General features: G+C 36.6%; 1 protein-coding gene across 1 annotated transcript; it reads left to right on the top strand.

Annotated features, from left to right (window-relative positions):
• Nucleotides 1-962: 962 nt before the first annotated feature.
• Nucleotides 963-1,130, top strand: K441DRAFT_557665 (uncharacterized protein; the record flags this gene model as incomplete). Its single annotated transcript, XM_067643387.1, has 1 exon — nt 963-1,130. A coding segment is annotated over one exon (168 nt), but the record flags the coding sequence as incomplete, so codon positions are not given.
• Nucleotides 1,131-18,950: the final 17,820 nt, after the last annotated feature.

Genomic DNA, 18,950 nt, shown 5'->3' with positions numbered 1-18,950 from the left:
TTAGGGACCGAGCCAGACCCTAAAGAATAGCCTATTTTAGGCATATCCATTTTTAGCCGCCCTAGTTTCTAAATCCTTAGATTTTTGAGGCTGTACCGGGCGGTAATTAAGGAGTAGAAAGCTGCGAGAGTTCCGATATCCTTAGCGAACCTTAAATTTTCTATACTAACTCTAAACGTTTAATTAATAACACGCGTATAGGGCTGTAAGCCATGGCTTAAAAATAAGTGAATTACACTTTAAGGAGTTGTGTAACCCTAGTCTGTGCTTTATAAACCCTTAGGAGTGTGGGGAGACTTAATATGCAGGAGATAGAGCCCACTCTCTATAATAGGGTCTTGTAAATATTAATAGAGGCGTTAGTGGATTAAACTTAGAAAGAACTAATAAATCTATAATACTGTTTTAGGTGCGAGTTAATATAAATTAGCTGTAAATGTAGGAGACTTAACTATAAAGTCGATTCCTTATTACGTGATTTGATGGCGCTAATGTGGCGAAGTACTTTACTAGAATGTGGCTAAGAACCTAAAATAACTCTGGTCCTAATAAGCCGCCCCTTAATAATAAATAACTGCATAACTCTACTTAATCTATGTTCCACCCAACGTCTTCTATATAACACCGCGGTTTAAGAGCCCCTAAAAATGCAAATTAGATGGCCAAAGGGCTATATAAGAGATGATTTGGTAAACTAGGGAAGCTTTAGCTTTATCTATCTGGACGCCTTATTAGGGAGTGTTATTAAGATCCCTCACTTCAAAAACGACGATGCAATTCTTATTAAAAGAGCTATATACGAGCGCTTTGACGAACATGGCGGCAATGCGGGGCTTTTACAATATTGAGGGCGTTACGACGCTAGTATTTAGCTTGAGTTTGTAAGTAATTATAATCTCCGAGCCCATCTTCGGGATTATAAAAACAACGTTACTTTAGAATAGCAGCTTTGATAGGGATAGGAAATTGCGGATACGGTCGCTTTTATCTATTTAAACGGCGTGATCCATAGGGACCTGCAATACTATAATATTCTCTTAAACCAAGATTTGCATATAAAAGTCGCCGACTTTAGTAGCTTATCTTTAGATGGCTCTACTCTCCTTATTACCGTAGCTTATAGTTATTAATACCCTAGAGAGCTACTATTAGTATAGGTAGATATCTTCGCCCTTAGATCTACCCTATATAAGGTAGCGAGTGGCTAGACTCCTTTTAATAGTTAGACTAATAAAGAGATTAAAGAGTTATTTAAAAGCTATTAATTCCCTAATATAGAACACTTAGGTCTTATAGGCTATATTATTATAAACTGCTAAGAAGGAAATTACCATAGTGCAGATAAAGTCGCAGAAAAATTTAAAGGTATGTTATTTTCGCTAAAAACTTTATTGCTAATAATAAGTTTAGAGAGCCGTTAAATCACTCCCAAATCCTTCGATCCCTCTAAAACAGTAGCATTAGCCTTTATAATATTAGCATTTAGGTTGCTCGCGGCGGTCTTATAGGTTTAGAGATTAGCACGTTGATAAGTATACTTAATGTTAAACATACTATTAGGTGTAGTTAGGGCAATTTCCTTTCGCTAAGGAACTACCTAATTACATAATTGCTCCATTTTTACCCTTTATTGGCTTTTAGTCTAAGTAAGGAGTTTCGCTATCTAGTACGTTTAGGCAATAGTCCCAGATCTTATGGTCGACTACATAGTTACACGTATACTTTTTAGGGAAAGATATATAGTAGCACATCTTGTTTACTGTGCTCTCGTAGTGTAATTTAATAAATGTTTATAGACGTTCTTAGAAGGTTTTAAGGTAGTAGTTAATATTTAAAACATTTAATAATAGGAAGCGGGGAAGAGATTACGTGCGCCATAATGATGCTGAAATGTATTCTAAAAATAGGATGGTGTTAAAATTAATACTATAAAAATATAGTTTAATATAAGTATGCTAATGCACATTAATACGTACTAAATTATCACGCTTTGGTAGACACCCCTCCTCCACCTAGTGAAATTCCCTAAATATATGTTTATAAAAGCAGAGTGTCTTAAAACTTTTAAATTATATATTTTTTTTAATAGAGCTATTAATCTAGGACCCTAAAATTTATACTTAGGCCTATAGTTATAATAGAGCAGGGGGGAATAGCTAAAGTGGCTCTTGACGCCACCGACAGGACGATTAATAGCATAACTAACTATAGTTATTTTCTCGCTATAGAGTGGTTTCTATGTGAAGAAATAGCCGAAGAATAAGAAGACATTAAGTATGACTTTATTAACTCCCGAGTGAGAGACTTTAGAGGTTGAAACTGTAAATTTGTCTCTTAACGGGGTGCGTCTCTTAACCCAGGGATGGACGTTAAATCTCTTTAATCTAGATTTCTTATATACTCCTCTAACTACGTTAAAGAGATAAGTAGAGACGCTAGGTAACCCTTTTTCTTTTTCTAATAAAGGCTTTTCTAAGTAGCCGTAATGTAGGTAAAACATAGTACATTATATAAGAAATTAATATGGTGCGCGTACTTGCAAATTCTAAAAGGTGCTAAATAGTAACTAAGTAATAATAGGGGTAAGAGAAGGTAGGTTATTGTTTAAGCTATATACGTTCTAGTAGCCAGTTATATAGAGCCTAGAGCTTAATTATATAAGGATAGCCCATTCTGCTTCTAAAAATAAGCGGTCCTAAAAATAGACTTCTCTTAACTAAGAACGTTGCCTATATATTCCTACTAGGGTTAGGTAGTTAAGTACCTTATTAGAATAAAAAAGAGATATAGTAGATGTATTCCTCTATCTCTATAGAGTCCTATGCTAATAAATAGTCGCTTACTATATAAATTCCACTTAGAGTAACTAACAAACTGTCGGCCAGCAATAGCGTAAACTATCCCTAAATAACCCAGCTACTTTGACTTCGTGCTATTTTTAAGCTCTCCTACTACGCTATCTGCAGTCCGCTTAAATTCTACTATCTATACCTTTAACTTTTTAACAGAAGCATCGATCTCCTAATAAAACCTATTGTATTGTTAGAAATCAAACCATTAATAGGTCCTAAACTATTACCTTATCTTCTATTCCTCTAATCTATAAGTATACGTTAGCTATATTTAAAAACTTCCCACCTATATAGAGACTTACTCATTCTGCTAGTTCCTAAAATCATTCTAAAAGCTTTTAAAATCATTCTATAGGTTTATAAAAAGCCCTTCGAGTTTCTTTACTCTATTTTAAAGCCCTAAAACGGCTTGCTTAAGTTCCTTAAGTCCCTCTTCCTCACTTAATGGCTTGAATAAAATATTTTGATCTTTAACAGCAGGCTGTATCTGCAGCAGCGAATTGTCTAGGATTATGGCTGGAAAACTGGACAGATTATCCTATACGGGCCATCCCTAGGCGGTTGTTGGCAGACTGGCTATGCTAGTTAAATTGCATAATACGTTTATAGATAGTTGCGAATAGTGCTTATCGGGAAGCTATGGCGGAAAATCGCACGATTTATAGCAAGGGTAGCTTTCTAAATAGGTAAAGTCCTATTATAATATCTTAGTAACTGCCTGGTTAGCGGCTGACTAAGAGACTTGCTATATACTCTACGTAGATATAGTGGCATATAAACGCTCGTATTATTATTAGTTTTAAGCGTTAATCGTTCCCTTAAGTATTACGCTTTCACCTTCTGCTACTACGGAGTGAAGAATTAATGGAAATAGTCCGTGCTTGGTGGCTTAGACCTATTCCTATTTTATTATTATAGCTTAGACTAGTCTCTCCCCTTAAAACCAAGGTTTTAGATTTAATGTCTTATTGCTACGCCTTATCCTAACTCCTAATCTGTATCTTCCCGCTTTATTCCCCATAGGTTAGTTGCAAATAACTATAGATTTATGCTGTCTTCTAGTATTAAAGATGAGAGTCTATTAGTATTAAAATGCATAGTAATCCTGTCCTTAAGGATTATTATCCCTTCGTACTGTCCGCCTTAAAGCCAGTCCTATACCTCTTCTATAGCTAGATCTATAGCTTCCTTACTCCTTAATAACCTCTTATTAGTATCCGCTGTAAATGGTTAAAGTCTTGTATATAATCGTTGGTGTGCTAGAAACTTTTAGAGACAGCCTCTATCCTTATAAAGCTTTTTATTAATCAGAGTTTGAAAATAAAGCTCCTATACATTAGATATATTTATTTATAATAGCCGTGTTCCATCTAAGAGTATATAGTAGATTTTAAAATTATAGTTAAGGCCTTTCTACTATAATTCTTATAAGAGGGTATACTAAGTGCCTAAAAACTGGAACCCCATAAGGAACCAAAATATAGTCCCTTTAGATTAGGAAGGGCCCCTAAGGCAGCAAAAAAGAATACGGCTTATATTAAACTTCCTTTATTTAGCAAAAGTGGTCGAGAACTAACGCTAGTTTTCTTTGGCTATTCTAAGAGGTGATTAGTGACGTTGGTATAGTGTTATACCCCTAGCGAAGGAGTTTGCCGCTTACTACTTGCGCGCCCCCTACGCCGCAATATTGGGTATACCCCTTGGCGAATAACTGTCCGGCGTCTTGCCTTATTAATAAGATAATAGGTCCGTGCGTATAATACTAAAAGTTCGTTAATCTAGGCTCCTTATTGGCTAAAATATTATCGATAACGTTGGATATAACTTAACGGTTGAAGGGATAAGGCTAGGAATTTGCCTACTACTTACGCGCGCTCCCCCGCGCCGCAGCATAGGGCGTCCTCCTCCGCGCCGCAATATAGGGCATATCTCTTGGCGAACGACTATAGGGCTAGGAATTTGCCTATCACTTGCGCGTCCTCCTCTTAGCAGCATAGGGCGTCCTCCTCTTGGCAGTATAGGGCGTCCTCCTCAGCGCCACAATATGGGGTATATCTCTTGGCGAAGGACTATAGGGCTAGGAGTTTGCCTATTACTTACGCGTCCTCTATCCGCGCCGCAACATATACCATTCCGTCGGACTTCTTAAAAGTTTTTAGAATTTCTAGGCTTAGCAATAGTGATTTTAGCTTCGGATAAGACTTTAAAGTGTAGACATGGCGCTTAAACTTTGTTTTAGAGCTCATCCTCTCCTAGGAGGTATAAATAGCAATATTCGCACTAAACGGCACCGCCCGCTTAGGCTCTATATAGCTCTAACTTTCCTTCTTTCTATGAATACAAGGCATTCCATCTATTAAGCCAGAAGACACCAATTTAAGCCAGAGTCCACCGATCTAAGCCAGAGCCCTCTAATATACGCCGTCCTTTAGTTAAAACATGGCCCCTTAACAGCCCGGACGTTGTATTAAACATAGTAATGTAGTCCAGGTAAGACCTAAGAGTTTTAGGTACCAGTTCCATCTAATCTATTAGGTGACCCGTATTAATATAAAAAGAGAACCATCAAGTTCTCGCATTAACGCTTAACTTTAATCTCTTCCTGTTAACTAGTAACTTCTCACTATTAATAATAGGCTTTACGATGCTTTACAGATTATAGGTATCTCTTGTATAAACCTGTATAACTTCCGAGCCGCACTCGCTGCCTACAAGCAGAACCGTCTTTAGTGCGCTAATATATACAAATCTCTATATGCGTAGCATAAGAAAGCGATTACGGAACTTAGCGACATAGTAAATAAGTGTCTGTCCCTATATTAGGAACTAGAAAGTACTTAAGAAACCATTTACACCTATAAGTCTAGGATTCGGGAATACGAGCGACGTCTAGGTGGCAAGGCTATTCTAGGCAACAACAAGGACCATAATATGAGTGAGGCAGACTGGGATACGGTAGAAAATGCCACTGTAATAAAGGAGGTACTCGAAGGCAGGATCGAGGAGCTCCTAAATGAGAAGGCTGAGATAATGCGAGAATATGCGAACGAAAAGTCCAAGATAATACAAGATTATGAGAATAAGAAGTCTGAGATGATGCGAGATTATCTAAACGAAAAGTCTAAGATGATACAAGATTATTAGAATGTATTAATTAATGCTACTAATTGTATTAGTGCTGCCGAGAGCAAAATTAGTGAATTTAAGCGGATGCAATTGAAATCAGTAGGCCTAAAGTCATCTCCGGAACCGATCCGGTCCTTAAGTGTTGGGAAAAGACCATATAGAGAGAGCTCAGAGCAGCAGGTAATGCCCCTTAGAAGGGGCAAAAAGCGTGGGTGGGTAGTAATAAGGTATAATATGGGGATGTAAAAGTATAATGGAGTTAAAGAATAGCACTAGCATTCTCTTGTTTCCAAAGCGTACAGTAGGCATATGGTTACACTTGTTTATATATTAGTTGGTTTTAATTTTATCTTTAAACAGCGTCTCTCCCTAATGCTAACATTTGACTAAGTGAAAACTTTGGACCGTTAAATGCTGACGACTGTATAAAGGGTTTAAGAACTAATACCCCATGTCTAGTATAAGCTAGGAGAGTAGCTACTGAATTAATTAGCGAGAAGTTACTAATATTATTCTCCTGCATTACTAGAACTTTTGTATCTCCCTTGTAGAAAGGATGTGGCTTACGCTAGGTATAAGCTTTTCTAAGCTCCGCGGACCCTAGCATTACGGCGGAAGCCGTAAACTGGGACCCTATAATTTCTAAATCTAATACGGACCAAAAGCGGGCCCTAAGCACTAATAGTAAACGACTCTCGCCCCTAGCGTAATGCTATAAAGATGCGAATCTATAGCCATAAGCATAAACCTGTAGATAACTCTTGATATAAGAATTATGCCTAGACATAAGCGAATAAAAATCTATCTTCTCCCCCCTACTTTTAATGGACCTCCAACGCCCACCGCTGCTAATACAGAAATTAGCTATAACGACGAGCCATCTATAGCAATTAAAGCGACTAAAGACAAATTGCAAATATTTAAGGAAATGCCGACTCCTAATCTTTAATAGATGCTTAAGCGGACGACGCGGGAGAATGGCTAGCTTATGCTAGAGCTTTGGCGTCTACGGTAAAAGCACTGTGGAAGTATATATGTTGTAGTAGAAGTAAGGCTTGTTATCGAATCCCTTTAGTAGGTATTTAATAATTGCCAAAAGTTACAGAAGGAAATTGAGGATGAAATTGCGTAGGGGTTAAATTAAGTTAAAATAATCGCCAAAATTGTATTGCTAATATATCGTCAACTGACGATCTTTAGTACTGGCTCCCTTACTATATATATATAAAGGTTCCAGAGCCTATTTTCAGAGTTAGAATCTTTAATTTATTCCTGTTTATAGACCCTCCCAATTGACAAAATGTTAGTTCCTTTAGATGTACTCTAATAACTTCCTATAGTTAAAATACTATAATCTCCGACCCACTTTCTATCTAGCTAAGTGATTACGATTACTGTATCCGTGTAATGCTTAGGGTATAACTAGTAAGCTATATTTACTAAATTGCAAGAGGACTCTAGAGACTCTTAGGTATTTAAGAAAATCTACTCCTCTAAATCTATTATATTAAGCGAACCTACACACTTCCTCTAATGTCCTTCAATCTCTTAAGATTGAATACACTCCTTAGCCACCCGTTATGTCCTCTAGGTAAGTATGGACGAAAGTCCAGTTCCTTTAAATAAATGCCCTTATCCAATATACGTCGAACAATCTCACGAATCTTGTCGCTCGTCTCATTATTTGTGTATACTATTTTTATATTTAGTAGTAATTAAAAGGCGGACTAGTCGTTATATAAGTTATAAACTTATAAGAAACCACTATACGACCCTTTCGACCTTCAATTTTAGATCTAATCAGACTTTTAGCGTTTATAACGGTGTATATCGTACTAATACGCTCTCTAGGGTAAATAATATCTCCTCGCTTCGTTTGGCTAGAAAGATAGTTGCCTAAGATAAAAAGCTAAATATCTAGAATCTAATACCTAATTAATACGAATACCTTATATTATATTTAGAAGTGGACGAACCTTATTAATGTCTCTACTAAATAGCTCTACTATTATGTTAGCGACCCAAGCCGCGTGCACTTTAGAGAGGTTATTAGTAAGTTATTCCTATGGAAGTATAAGAGAGCTTATGTTTAGAGTTTAATTCCCAAAATAGAGCGATCCTTTGGGTTTTTACTTTATAATTATAGCATCCCTCTAAAAGCTGTGTAATATATAGAAGCTAACCTACTATTCTAATCCCTATAGTAAATAGTAAGACCATCCCGTATAATTCGAGGTTAAGTTTATTCCTATACGGTCCCTTAATTACGGCTCTTATTTCAGAATTATAGACGAGATCATTGTTAGCGTGTAAGAATAGGCTTTTAGTAAATCTACTCCTTTTCTAGATAATTAAAACCATAATATTATTGCCCTTGGTATTGCGATACCACTAGGATATGTAAAAGGGATGTAACTGCGTAAATGAGGTATAGCTTACTTTTAGAATGCAGAGGTATATATACTAGCCAGCTTAAGGCTTCTAAGGCCTTAATAGTTGGATATATATATAGGCTGCATCTAGAACGGGTATCTCCCTTCTATAAGGTGTCTTAATAGCTATTTATTGTATTCTTACTCGATTTAGCGGCTTTCTATACTTAATATTACGGTATAGCACTTGACCGAATTGTAGGACAGCTATGAATATCTAAAGGTATATTGCTGCAAATAAATATACCGCTAGCGGCGTTAATAACTCTTTAGATGGACTATAAAGATATATCGTAGCTATAACTATAGCGCTAAGTATTAGGTGGAGCTTCGAGAAGATTTTGTAGGCGTATTAACATATACTAGTAACAGAAGAGAGCAGCACAATAGCTATAGTAATAGCAGCCTGAAGAGCTCTATTAGCTTATATTTGCTTCCTAAGACTAAATCCAGCTTACTATTAGCGCCGCTATATCTAAATGTATACGTAGGTTAGGCTTCCGCAAAGATATAGCCGCCGCCATATAAATAAGGCCTTTAACTATAGCCACTCTTCCTAACCATTGGTGTATCTAGGTGTAGGTACTAAGCCTAATTCTATAGCGGCTAGTAATAAGATTTATCTAGGCCCCTAATGACAGTGGCGTAAGATTAATCGTAGATATTAGTCTAGAGCGTCTTGTCAGCCTAGAAATATCTTTAACTTAGACGGTAATGTAAAGAACGTTTGCTACTAAGAATGCCAGAATTAAAACCGCGTTAAATAGCGTTGTCTTTCCAGAACCTCTTAAATATCGATAGATCTGTGGATAAAATACGTACTTGCAAAAATAAAATGTTGCGTAGGTGCGGGCGAATTTAATAGTTTTTAATAGCGAAGAAGCGGTGATGAATAAAGCTATAAGGCCTAAGCCTACTAAATACCATTATGTGATATCTATAGTGAGTAAGAACGGTGATTTTTAAAGCCTATAAGCGCGGCGTACGCTTACCATCCATGCTTTATATTTAACTGACTTTAGCTTAGAATATACTAACATTAGTTATACTTTAAAAAGGTAGGATAATGGAAATGGGTCCTTTGCTAAGAGCAGTGATATTATTAGATTGGTGGCAATTTGGCGTGCTAGATAGAGCCAACTTATTCTAGCAGTGGATTAAGTACTTTTATTAGTGGCGTCGAGTGGATTTAAGAGCTTTGGCGCTCCTAGAGTGCTAATACTATACCTAAAATAGAAGTCCTTAAGTAGTAACGGGTATGTGTATAGGGGGAAGTAATTAGGGTAGTAAGGGGTATAAGCTTACGTGGTCACTACCTATATATATATTATGCACGGGCCTATCCCATTCTTCTATAATATACTTTAATTGGATATAAGTTTAATAAGTCTAAAATTATATCTATTTTTTTTCTTCTAATACCTAAAATATACTAAGACTTGCTATAAATAGTATATATTAAAACTGGAGCGCTATAGCGCTTAGTGGATAGAGTGGATTTTGCCTTAGATCTACGCTATGTCAATTTAACAAGATTACCGGCTAAGAGCCTTAAGCTTTTTTTGGAAATAGAATTTTCGCTAATATATAGCCGGCGATCCAAGACTAGAGGATTAGGAACATTTGTATGCTTTATATTATAGTAAAGTAGAAGTAGTCGGTTAAACTTTATAATAAGTAACTAAAGAGACGGTTAGATGGCCTAAAAAGTAAATACTACTAGTATAGAAAGCTAGAAAATATCAATTTAGCATTAATTATTTAAAACTATAAAAAAAAAGAGATTTATATATACACATCAATAGATCTAGAGTTATAATAGCCGTTTAAGGAGTAAGTTATAAGTGGGTAGTTAAGTTATAGGTATCTTTACTTCTAACGTCTAGTAAGCAGCTAGCGTATCCTAAGTTTATAAATAAGCTACCTACAGATATAGAGAGAATTGGGTTAGGAAAGTATTTAAGGCCTATAAGTACGGCTAGAAAGAAGAGATTAAAAAAGGTTAGGGAAGTAATTGTATCTAGGGAATTAATATTTAAAGAATGGTAGATATTGGAAATAAATCTACCTAAAAGATTAGTTATAAAAGACGCACTAATCTTTCCAGAACTGCTATCGTTTGATTTAACTATACTAAAGAGGAGAAAAGTATAAGCGGGTTTCCTTCGGCGTCTTCTATATTGGGACTATGGTTATTAGGGGTTAAATAGAGGAGGTAATAGTAAGGGTATAGCCTTAGGCTTAATAGATTAGAGGGAAGCGAGGAAGTATATTATTAGAGTTGTAAGACAAGTTAGAAATTAGCGTATAATGAGACGTAAAAGTATCTGTTACGACTTAGGTTCGTAGGTAAGAGAATGTAGTTATATTAAGTAGGCAGCACCTCTCGTGTTCCGCTATAGGGAACTTTATAGTATACGCGACAAGACAACCACTACCTAACTCCACTATCACTATTATTAATAATAATAACAACGTTATTTTCGAGTCGCAAGCTAACATAGCACTATCCGCCTAAGTATTTAAACCCTTATATACCGCGCTAAAAGCCCCGCATCGGACGGTTTACGAGCGCTCTGCCTACCTTAGTTAATCTCATTCTACCTATATAATCTCAAAACGTTAAAACCGAACTAAACCCTTATTATACGGCATAGTTAGCGTATTAAGCACCTCGACAGACTTCCTGTGTAATGACCCCTTAGGGTACTAAGGTATTGGAGGTTATAAAGGGCATAGATATAGTTGATATAAAGATAAATAGGGAACAACTTAAGGGCTAGTCGATTTGGCTCTGAAGGCCATAGATAGAGTTAATACTAAAACTTAAAGGGGACGTTAAAGGTGCTATGAAATCACTTAAGGAACGCCTCCAGAGCTAGGTTAACAAGGTTAGAAGTGCTTTAATATAATATAGCAATTTAAAAATACCTAGATTATCCCATCCGACCTATTACAGCGCCTATTTGAAATCGGAACCAGCTAGAAAGTATTTTAGTTTTAGCAACGTAGGGCCTATAGTGCAGTGACCTTTAATATTTAAGCGATTTTATATAGTAGAACGTAAGGTAGAGACGGATAATAGGTCTAAGCTAAGAGGGATTAGGAGAAGAGAACAATTTACAATAATATAGTGGAATCGCTTATTTCGTAAGACGAAGGTAGCGAGATGTTTAGGCAGAATAGGATAACGCGGGTAGGGCTATAAGCGACGTTTATTTCTAAGAGGACTTAGGGAGAGGTTTTAGAATAACGTACCGCTGTGTTAGGATAAAGGATGTCTTTTATAGTGCGGTGCTTAGATAGAGGGCTGCTTTAGATCTAACGGACTACTAGCGTGTCCGCGATTTTTCCCAAAAGCGGTCCCGTTAAAGGGCTGAAATTGGACCCTAAACATAACGCAATATAAATAAGTTGTGCTTAGATGGCAGTAGATCCACTCTATATACGCTATAGCTTATAATAACCTAAATATTAATTTATTCTATCCTTTATCTTATAGCATTTCGCTATATCGCTAACACATATATTTCGCTTCCTTTTAATAGCTTTTCTATGCCACCAAGGTCTTACCCATACTTAGAATAAATAGCTTACGGTTATTAAAAACGGGATCTTTACAGGGGCTAATAGTTACCCTTATAGATATATCTCTTAAACTGATCCCGGTTTTAATAATAATATAATAACTTATTTATTACCGCTATTAGCCTTAGGAAGGATAAGGGTGGATAGCTTAGATCTTCTATATGCTTTAATATAGAGGATCGCTAACTAAATAGTGAATTTTCTACGACTTTAGGTTTTGCTAGGGGCTTACGTAGCTATAAAGTATCTTAAGAATGGACACGTTATTCTACCGCAAAACTAGCCGGGCAAACTAATAGCGGTTAGGATGGTTTACGTTTTTGGAACAACCTAGCTAAGCAGCAGTGAAGTATTGACGGACGTACTACAGTGGACGGTGGACGGCGCTGGCGGTGACCAGAGAGGGAAACTCTTAACTACTTAGAACTTTGACGATAACAGATGCTATTAAATTAATAATGGCGACCTCTCTATAGTATATTAGAAGAAGTTTCCTAACCTAACTCCTAGTTAGCCCGGATCTGCTAACAAATAGTAGTATAAGACCAATCTTGTTATCCCTACGGATCTATAACCCAATTCTACGTATATAGTATACTGGGTATAGCAGTGGCTAATAGAATCCGGCGCTCCGGGACTGCCTAACGGGAAAAATAAGTACTACATAACCTACTCTAACCTTAATATTGTTGCCGGTCTTATCTAAGGGGAGCCGTTAAACCCGCTCCCGCAGTAAGACCCCCAAACTGCTGCTATTTCCGACTTCTAATCCCGCACCGTATACACTACTAATCCCCTTTTAACCAGTAGCATCGCCTCTTTCCTGTCTTAGCCGGTAGGTTCTAGATAATTTTAAGGGCTAAAGTAGGTAATTATAGATATAGCAAATAGTACAACTAACAGATAGCAATTATCCCTTCGCACGGTGATTTGCGTCTATTTATTATCGATAAGAACTAGCCAATTAAATTAACTAAATTAAATCGTTTGTGCTTGGAAATTCTGGTGTTCCCGCACGGACCAACTTAGAGATAGACGTCACCGTTTAAAGGGATAGTTTCCGTGATTCTGTAGTCGTTTTCCTTAGTATATTGCTCTTTGCGCGTATCTTATTTCCGTTTATAATTGTTAAATATACTACTCTGCTTTAGGATTTAGTAATTTAAGAAGCTGGCAGCTATTAGAAATTTTCTCATTAACTTATATCTAAAAATAGTAGCGAAAATCAGCCCTTATAGCTAGGGTAAACTATTTTTATTATATAAGGGACCAGTTCTGGTCCTATCTAGCCTTATATAGAAGTTTAAGGGGTCTTCCCATCTATAAAGAAGCTGTCGGCCTATTCTATATCTTGCTCTCCAGATTAATCGCTATCTAAGATGCAGCTTCTTCCGTTATTTGTCGCTTTAATGGCTCCAATTATTCTAGGGTCCTAGGATTAGTACAATTGCTCTATTAATGGACTTCCGAATATTATTATAGATGCTGGTTAAGGAGCTAGTGGCCCGGTAGTGGAATTTTTCTTTCCGCTATTTGTTAACTGCGTTAGCGCCCAACCCTAATTCTAACCCCAATTTCTATCACTAGGAAGTACTAAAGGACACCCTCCCCCCCTACCCCCCCGGCCTACCTAATAACTTTTTAAGCTAATAAGCTTTTAGAGCCGCTCCTTATAGGCCTAAATATCCCTAATTCTGCTAGTGACCTTATAATCACTAGAGTATCCGATTAGAATGGGTTTACCGGAACCGATGCTGCTCTTCACATAGCGAAGTCCTTTCTCCTTAACGGAGTTAGCTGCTAAGTGATTATATCCGGAGGAAAGTTAATAGATCTTTCTAGTGCAATACCCGTAGATCTAGGTGTAGATAGTGGGGTTGTACCTATTGAGTTCGTAACCTATATATATCTCCTTCGTATTATACTAGTCATCCCCTAAGCATCTTGTTATTAAGAACGTTGGTAAATGTTTTGAACTCCTCTACCTAGCAAACCGCTTCTTTTAAGAGACTAGTACTCTTATTCTAATTACTATTAGAGCTAATAGAATATCCAAAGATGGTTTAAATTGTCGACCTAAGTTGGGTGTCATGCCGCCGACTTAGTTACCTACCCCTTAACTTAGTTACCGACTCCCTATTACATACCCCCCCCCCCTATACCTGTATCTACCTTATATATATATAGCCTTTTTTTCTTTATAGATCAATCTTTATACAAGTTCTTCTTTTCTTATAATCGGCGTATGGACGTCTAATTGATATAAATAGTCTTTCTCTATTGAAATTAATTGCATTAATTGCTTAATTCTCTAATCTGTTAAGAAATACGGGGATAACACCGTTAATCTATGGTATTGCCCAAATGTTAAGGGGTTTAAAGAGCTAATGGAACCTTATTATAGCGCCCTGATAAAATACCTATACTAAGTTTATATAAAGACCATTATTAAAGGCACTCCTAGGCTAAAGATATAGAGGTAATATATAAGCTACTTATCTATCTAATAAATACTAAATGTGGAGAGTAGGTTTGGTAGAAGTAGTGACTAGGGGAGGTGATTCTTCTCTTATAGGAGAAAGTCGCCCCATGCCGTACTCCTATGGGAAATCTCTAGGCATTTTAACTCTATCGTCTAAGGATCTCTCTTTAGGGAGCTTAACTATGTAAACTAATACGTAAGTAACTTCTGAGCTCGTACTGGCATAGTAATGGTGATGAATCTGTATAATAGACTTAGGGCAATAAAACCCCGTTACTTTTATCATACTTTTAATTTTTCTACAATTAGGTCTTAAGTAAATATGCTCTTCTATATTTTAGCTAGGTACTATAGTGTGACCTTTCCGGTATCTTTATAATCGACGTCTATTATAAAGAGAGCATTGCGGAATGGTTGAATTTCCGATCTTAGAATATTCCGGGTCACTAAGTTTATCGCTAAGTACGTTTAGTATTAGTTATTTTTAAATAAATAAGGTAGACCTAGTTAAAGGTTATTTGGACCCTTTATATTAGCTAGGTAACTTACTTAATTTTATAATTAGGTTGGGTAGAACCGTGCTTACAATCTATTTTAAATACAAAGCTCTATACGCGAAGTAAAGAAATTGTAGGTTCTTACACCGTTTTCATTAGCCGTTAGAATATGTATTAACTGGTAAAGGAACTGCAGGGACTAGTTTTGGGTACTCTTAAGAGAGCCCCGTCTTAGTCCCCCGCTACTAAAAATAGAGGACCCGAAATTGCTACTTCTAACTTCGTAGAAGCCCGTTTTTAGGCCTTATTAGAATAATATTTATTGCGTATAAATCCTAAGGGCTGTATATCTAGCTGCGTCTTCCTACTACGACTCCATTAATATACTTAAAACAGCCGGTTTGCTCTCTTAATTATAAAGCGTTATCACTATACCTACTGGCTAAGTCTCTGTACCTAAGGCAATGAAATTGCTTTTTTGGAATTGGATAGGCTTTAGACTCTTACTAATTATATTCCTAATCCCAATATATAACCTAGTCTATTCGTACTAATTGGTAATATAGCGAAATCAGTCGCCCTCTAAGAGCTATTTAGGGTAAAGAGGGCGCGAAAGTTTATAAATAAGCGAAGCGCAGGTGAGATACATCTCCACCTTAACCTATTTAGCATTTTTTACGGCAGACCGGTACTTCTTATAAATGGCAATCTTCCTAAACAGAGTCTTAGGGGAAAGACAGTTATAGCTAATAAGTGCTATAAAACAATACGGCGAACTATTTAAAGAACCCGAGCCGGGCCATTTGGCCTTTTTTTGAACGAAATTACAAATAGCATCTATACCTGCCTGCTTTTTCCTTTTATAGATATCTTCTGCTTCTTTTATGCTAATCTTGGTTCTTTTAGACAGATTGCCCGCTATATTGCTACGTGGTTAGAGAAAGGCTACTTATTAACCCTTCTAAAGAGTACGTACCTAAGGGTAGTAATTGTAACCGAGAAGATACCTTTAGGAGCAGAAAGCGAGGCCAAAGAGGCCTTTCTATAGTTGTTAGGAGAGGAAATAATAAAGGATCTGTCTAAGCTGATATTAGCAATTAATATAGTCGCTCTTTTCCTAAATGGCACGATATCTGTTAATGCTTGCTATAGACGCCTAAAAGAGCGTCTAATAGATAGTTTAGATTAAGTGCGAAAGAGTAGAGAAGATAGACGAACTTTATTCTCTATAACTTATTTCGCCGCCTTTCTTAAGTACGCCTATGGGCACTTCTTAGAAACTGTTAATAAACCCTTTAATTTTATTAGAGCGTTGAGGATCTATAACCCCGTTGCTCTTAACCTGGCGGAATATCTATTAAATTTCCTAAAATATGTTAAGTCGACTAACGAGCTAACGGAGTTCGCAGTTTTAATGGCTGCTTTTAGTCTTTTTTTAGATAGCTACCCGCCTAAAGCATATAGTAAGTATTACCCCGCTAGAAAATTAAGTTATACTAACTTTAATATAGCGTTCGAACCTAAGACTGTATTTAATACAATTTATAAGGACGTCTTCTGCTAGGTGAGTAAGGCTTAAGTTATAGCCTTTAAGCAGTCCAACCATATCATTCTATAAAGTGGCTTTATTAATATAATCGAAAACTAATTCGTCCGCTGCTTTTAACAATTTACTTATAATAATGTAACTGCTGTAGAAATTTATAAGAGCAACCTTATATGATTCCGAGATAGATGGCGCTATATACGGAGCAGCAACATATATCTGTCTTATTTGCGCAGGAGACCGCAGTATTGCTTACCCTACGGGTACTGTATTTGCGAGAATTACATTATAGTGTTTAGGGATCGCTATAAGGATGACCCCTGGATCTTTAAAGTGCGCCACTGCTTTCTCTGTAGAGAAGAGATACCGAATAATATAATTGTAAAAGTACACCCTCCGACTGTAGGAGTAGGAGTCTTGTGTATTAATAGAGGAGGTATATGGGGTATTGTGCTATTAATGCTAATGAAATAAATATAAGATTGTGTCGGTCTACCAATTCCCTTTTAGCGGTTTATTAAAGTTGCTTTTAGGGTTAGTATAGGTAAGAGCTCTATACACTTTAAAGAAAAGGAATTAATACTTATAACTTAAGGAGCGGTGATCGCTATAGATCATTATATTAAGGGACGGCCCCTTAAAGAGTCTATCTAGATATTCCCAGAGATTGCAGAACGCGTCTTTAAACGGCGGAAGGCTTTTAATATCCCATTTATTTCCTGTGTATTTGAGTTAATAGTGTTGTATTTTACTAATGGTTTATACTTAGCCTAAAATATCAAGTCCGTCCTAAAAGAAGTCTTTGGTATAGATAAAAGCATTCTAGACTGCTTCTATGCAACGTCTATAGGAACGAAGATCGGCTTGCCAGTCACTATAGTCAGCAGCCACCCATTATATTATATATTTACTAACTATAACGGGGTGGGTATATGGGACGAAGATTAAGGTGAGCTTCCTATATATGACTTAGTATAAGAGTTGTCTAATAAACCTAAAGACAACGCCGTTATAAGGCTAAAGGATGGCTGTAAAAGAGTGCCGCTTTAGGAAATATAAGATTAGACAAACCCTACTATTGGATAAGACTAATATAAAATTTAGCGTATAATCCGCATCTGTAGCGCCTGGGTATGCTTTAGCTCACCTCTTTTATACCTAAAACTGACTATACCTTACAGTTTCTTTCCGCTAAAATATATTGATGAGGTTGGCACATTTTAAGATGTAGGACTCCTTAAGAATAACCCCCTACTCTAGGCGCTTTTAGAGGTATTGGTAATGTTTCCGCTTATTAAAGAACCTAACTTTGTTATATCTTTAGGTACTAGTAAGCCAAGGCCAAAAAATTACAAGGTATTTACGGATAACTGCCGTAGTATTTGGAAAAACGGAATGTTTCCTAGAACACGTGATCTAATCTTGGAGAAAATGCGCGATAAAACGGTAAGACGGGCCTATAAAACTGTTAGACTAGCGGTCCAAATTCTTAATAGAATTCACCGCCTTAGTACCGACTTTAATGCCACTGAACTAAGACTTGACAATACGAAAAGTATACCTAAACTTAAATCGAAAGTCAAAATGGACTACTCCCTATTAGCCTAAATCAATACTATAGCACGCTATATAATTGCATCTCTATTTTATTTCAAATTAGACTCTTTTCTAGAGAGACATAACGGGAAGTATATAGTTACCGGATATATTCTATGCTTAATAACATGCAGTGATCCAGCCTTTGGAGCCCTATTAAGTAAATTAGCGAATAACTCTGCCGGGTTTTTAATAAATGATTGGCCGATTCCCGGAACATTTAATAATACTTCCTTTATAGGTAAAGACGGGAACTTCCGGAAACGAGTCGACCTGGATACTTTTAGGAAATTTATAATATCTCTAAAGGAAGGTGACGCTAAGCTTTATAATATTAGTAGGTTGCCTTTCTTAATAGAGAACCTAATAGCCGCTTAAGGTTTAAATGCTCCCTTTAGTAGGGCAGACTACGGTAAGCGGAAGAGGTTATCTATATGCGATACTCTCCTAAGGAAGCGGCAGCGTATTTAAATAATAACAACTACTTTTAGTAGACTTATATAAAGATTTAATTCAGAGAATATGCTATATAGGAGGTAGGTGTAGAGGGGCGGGACGAAGCAAAAGTGGTTAGGATTGCATTATCTTTACTTACCCCTAGTTAGAATATCCTGCGTACTCTCCTTATAAATACTATCCTTTTCTATACCACTTATTATATTTTTGATTTTAAGTTCTACGGATATTATTTCTTCTTCTCTAATATTACACTATTAGTTGGGGTTTTTTTTTAAAGGCGGCTCCATAATAGGCGCTTAAGCTTAGTGCGGACTATATAAGAATTCTAAGACATTCCCAGTCAAACTTTTAGAGGGGGCTAAATGCTAAGCC

This window comes from Cenococcum geophilum (genome assembly GCF_001692895.1).
Source record: "Cenococcum geophilum 1.58 unplaced genomic scaffold K441scaffold_18, whole genome shotgun sequence".
Taxonomy (NCBI): Eukaryota; Fungi; Ascomycota; class Dothideomycetes; order Gloniales; family Gloniaceae; genus Cenococcum; species Cenococcum geophilum.
Note: the sequence above shows the minus strand (reverse complement) of the source record. Positions and strands in the feature narration are given on the sequence as shown.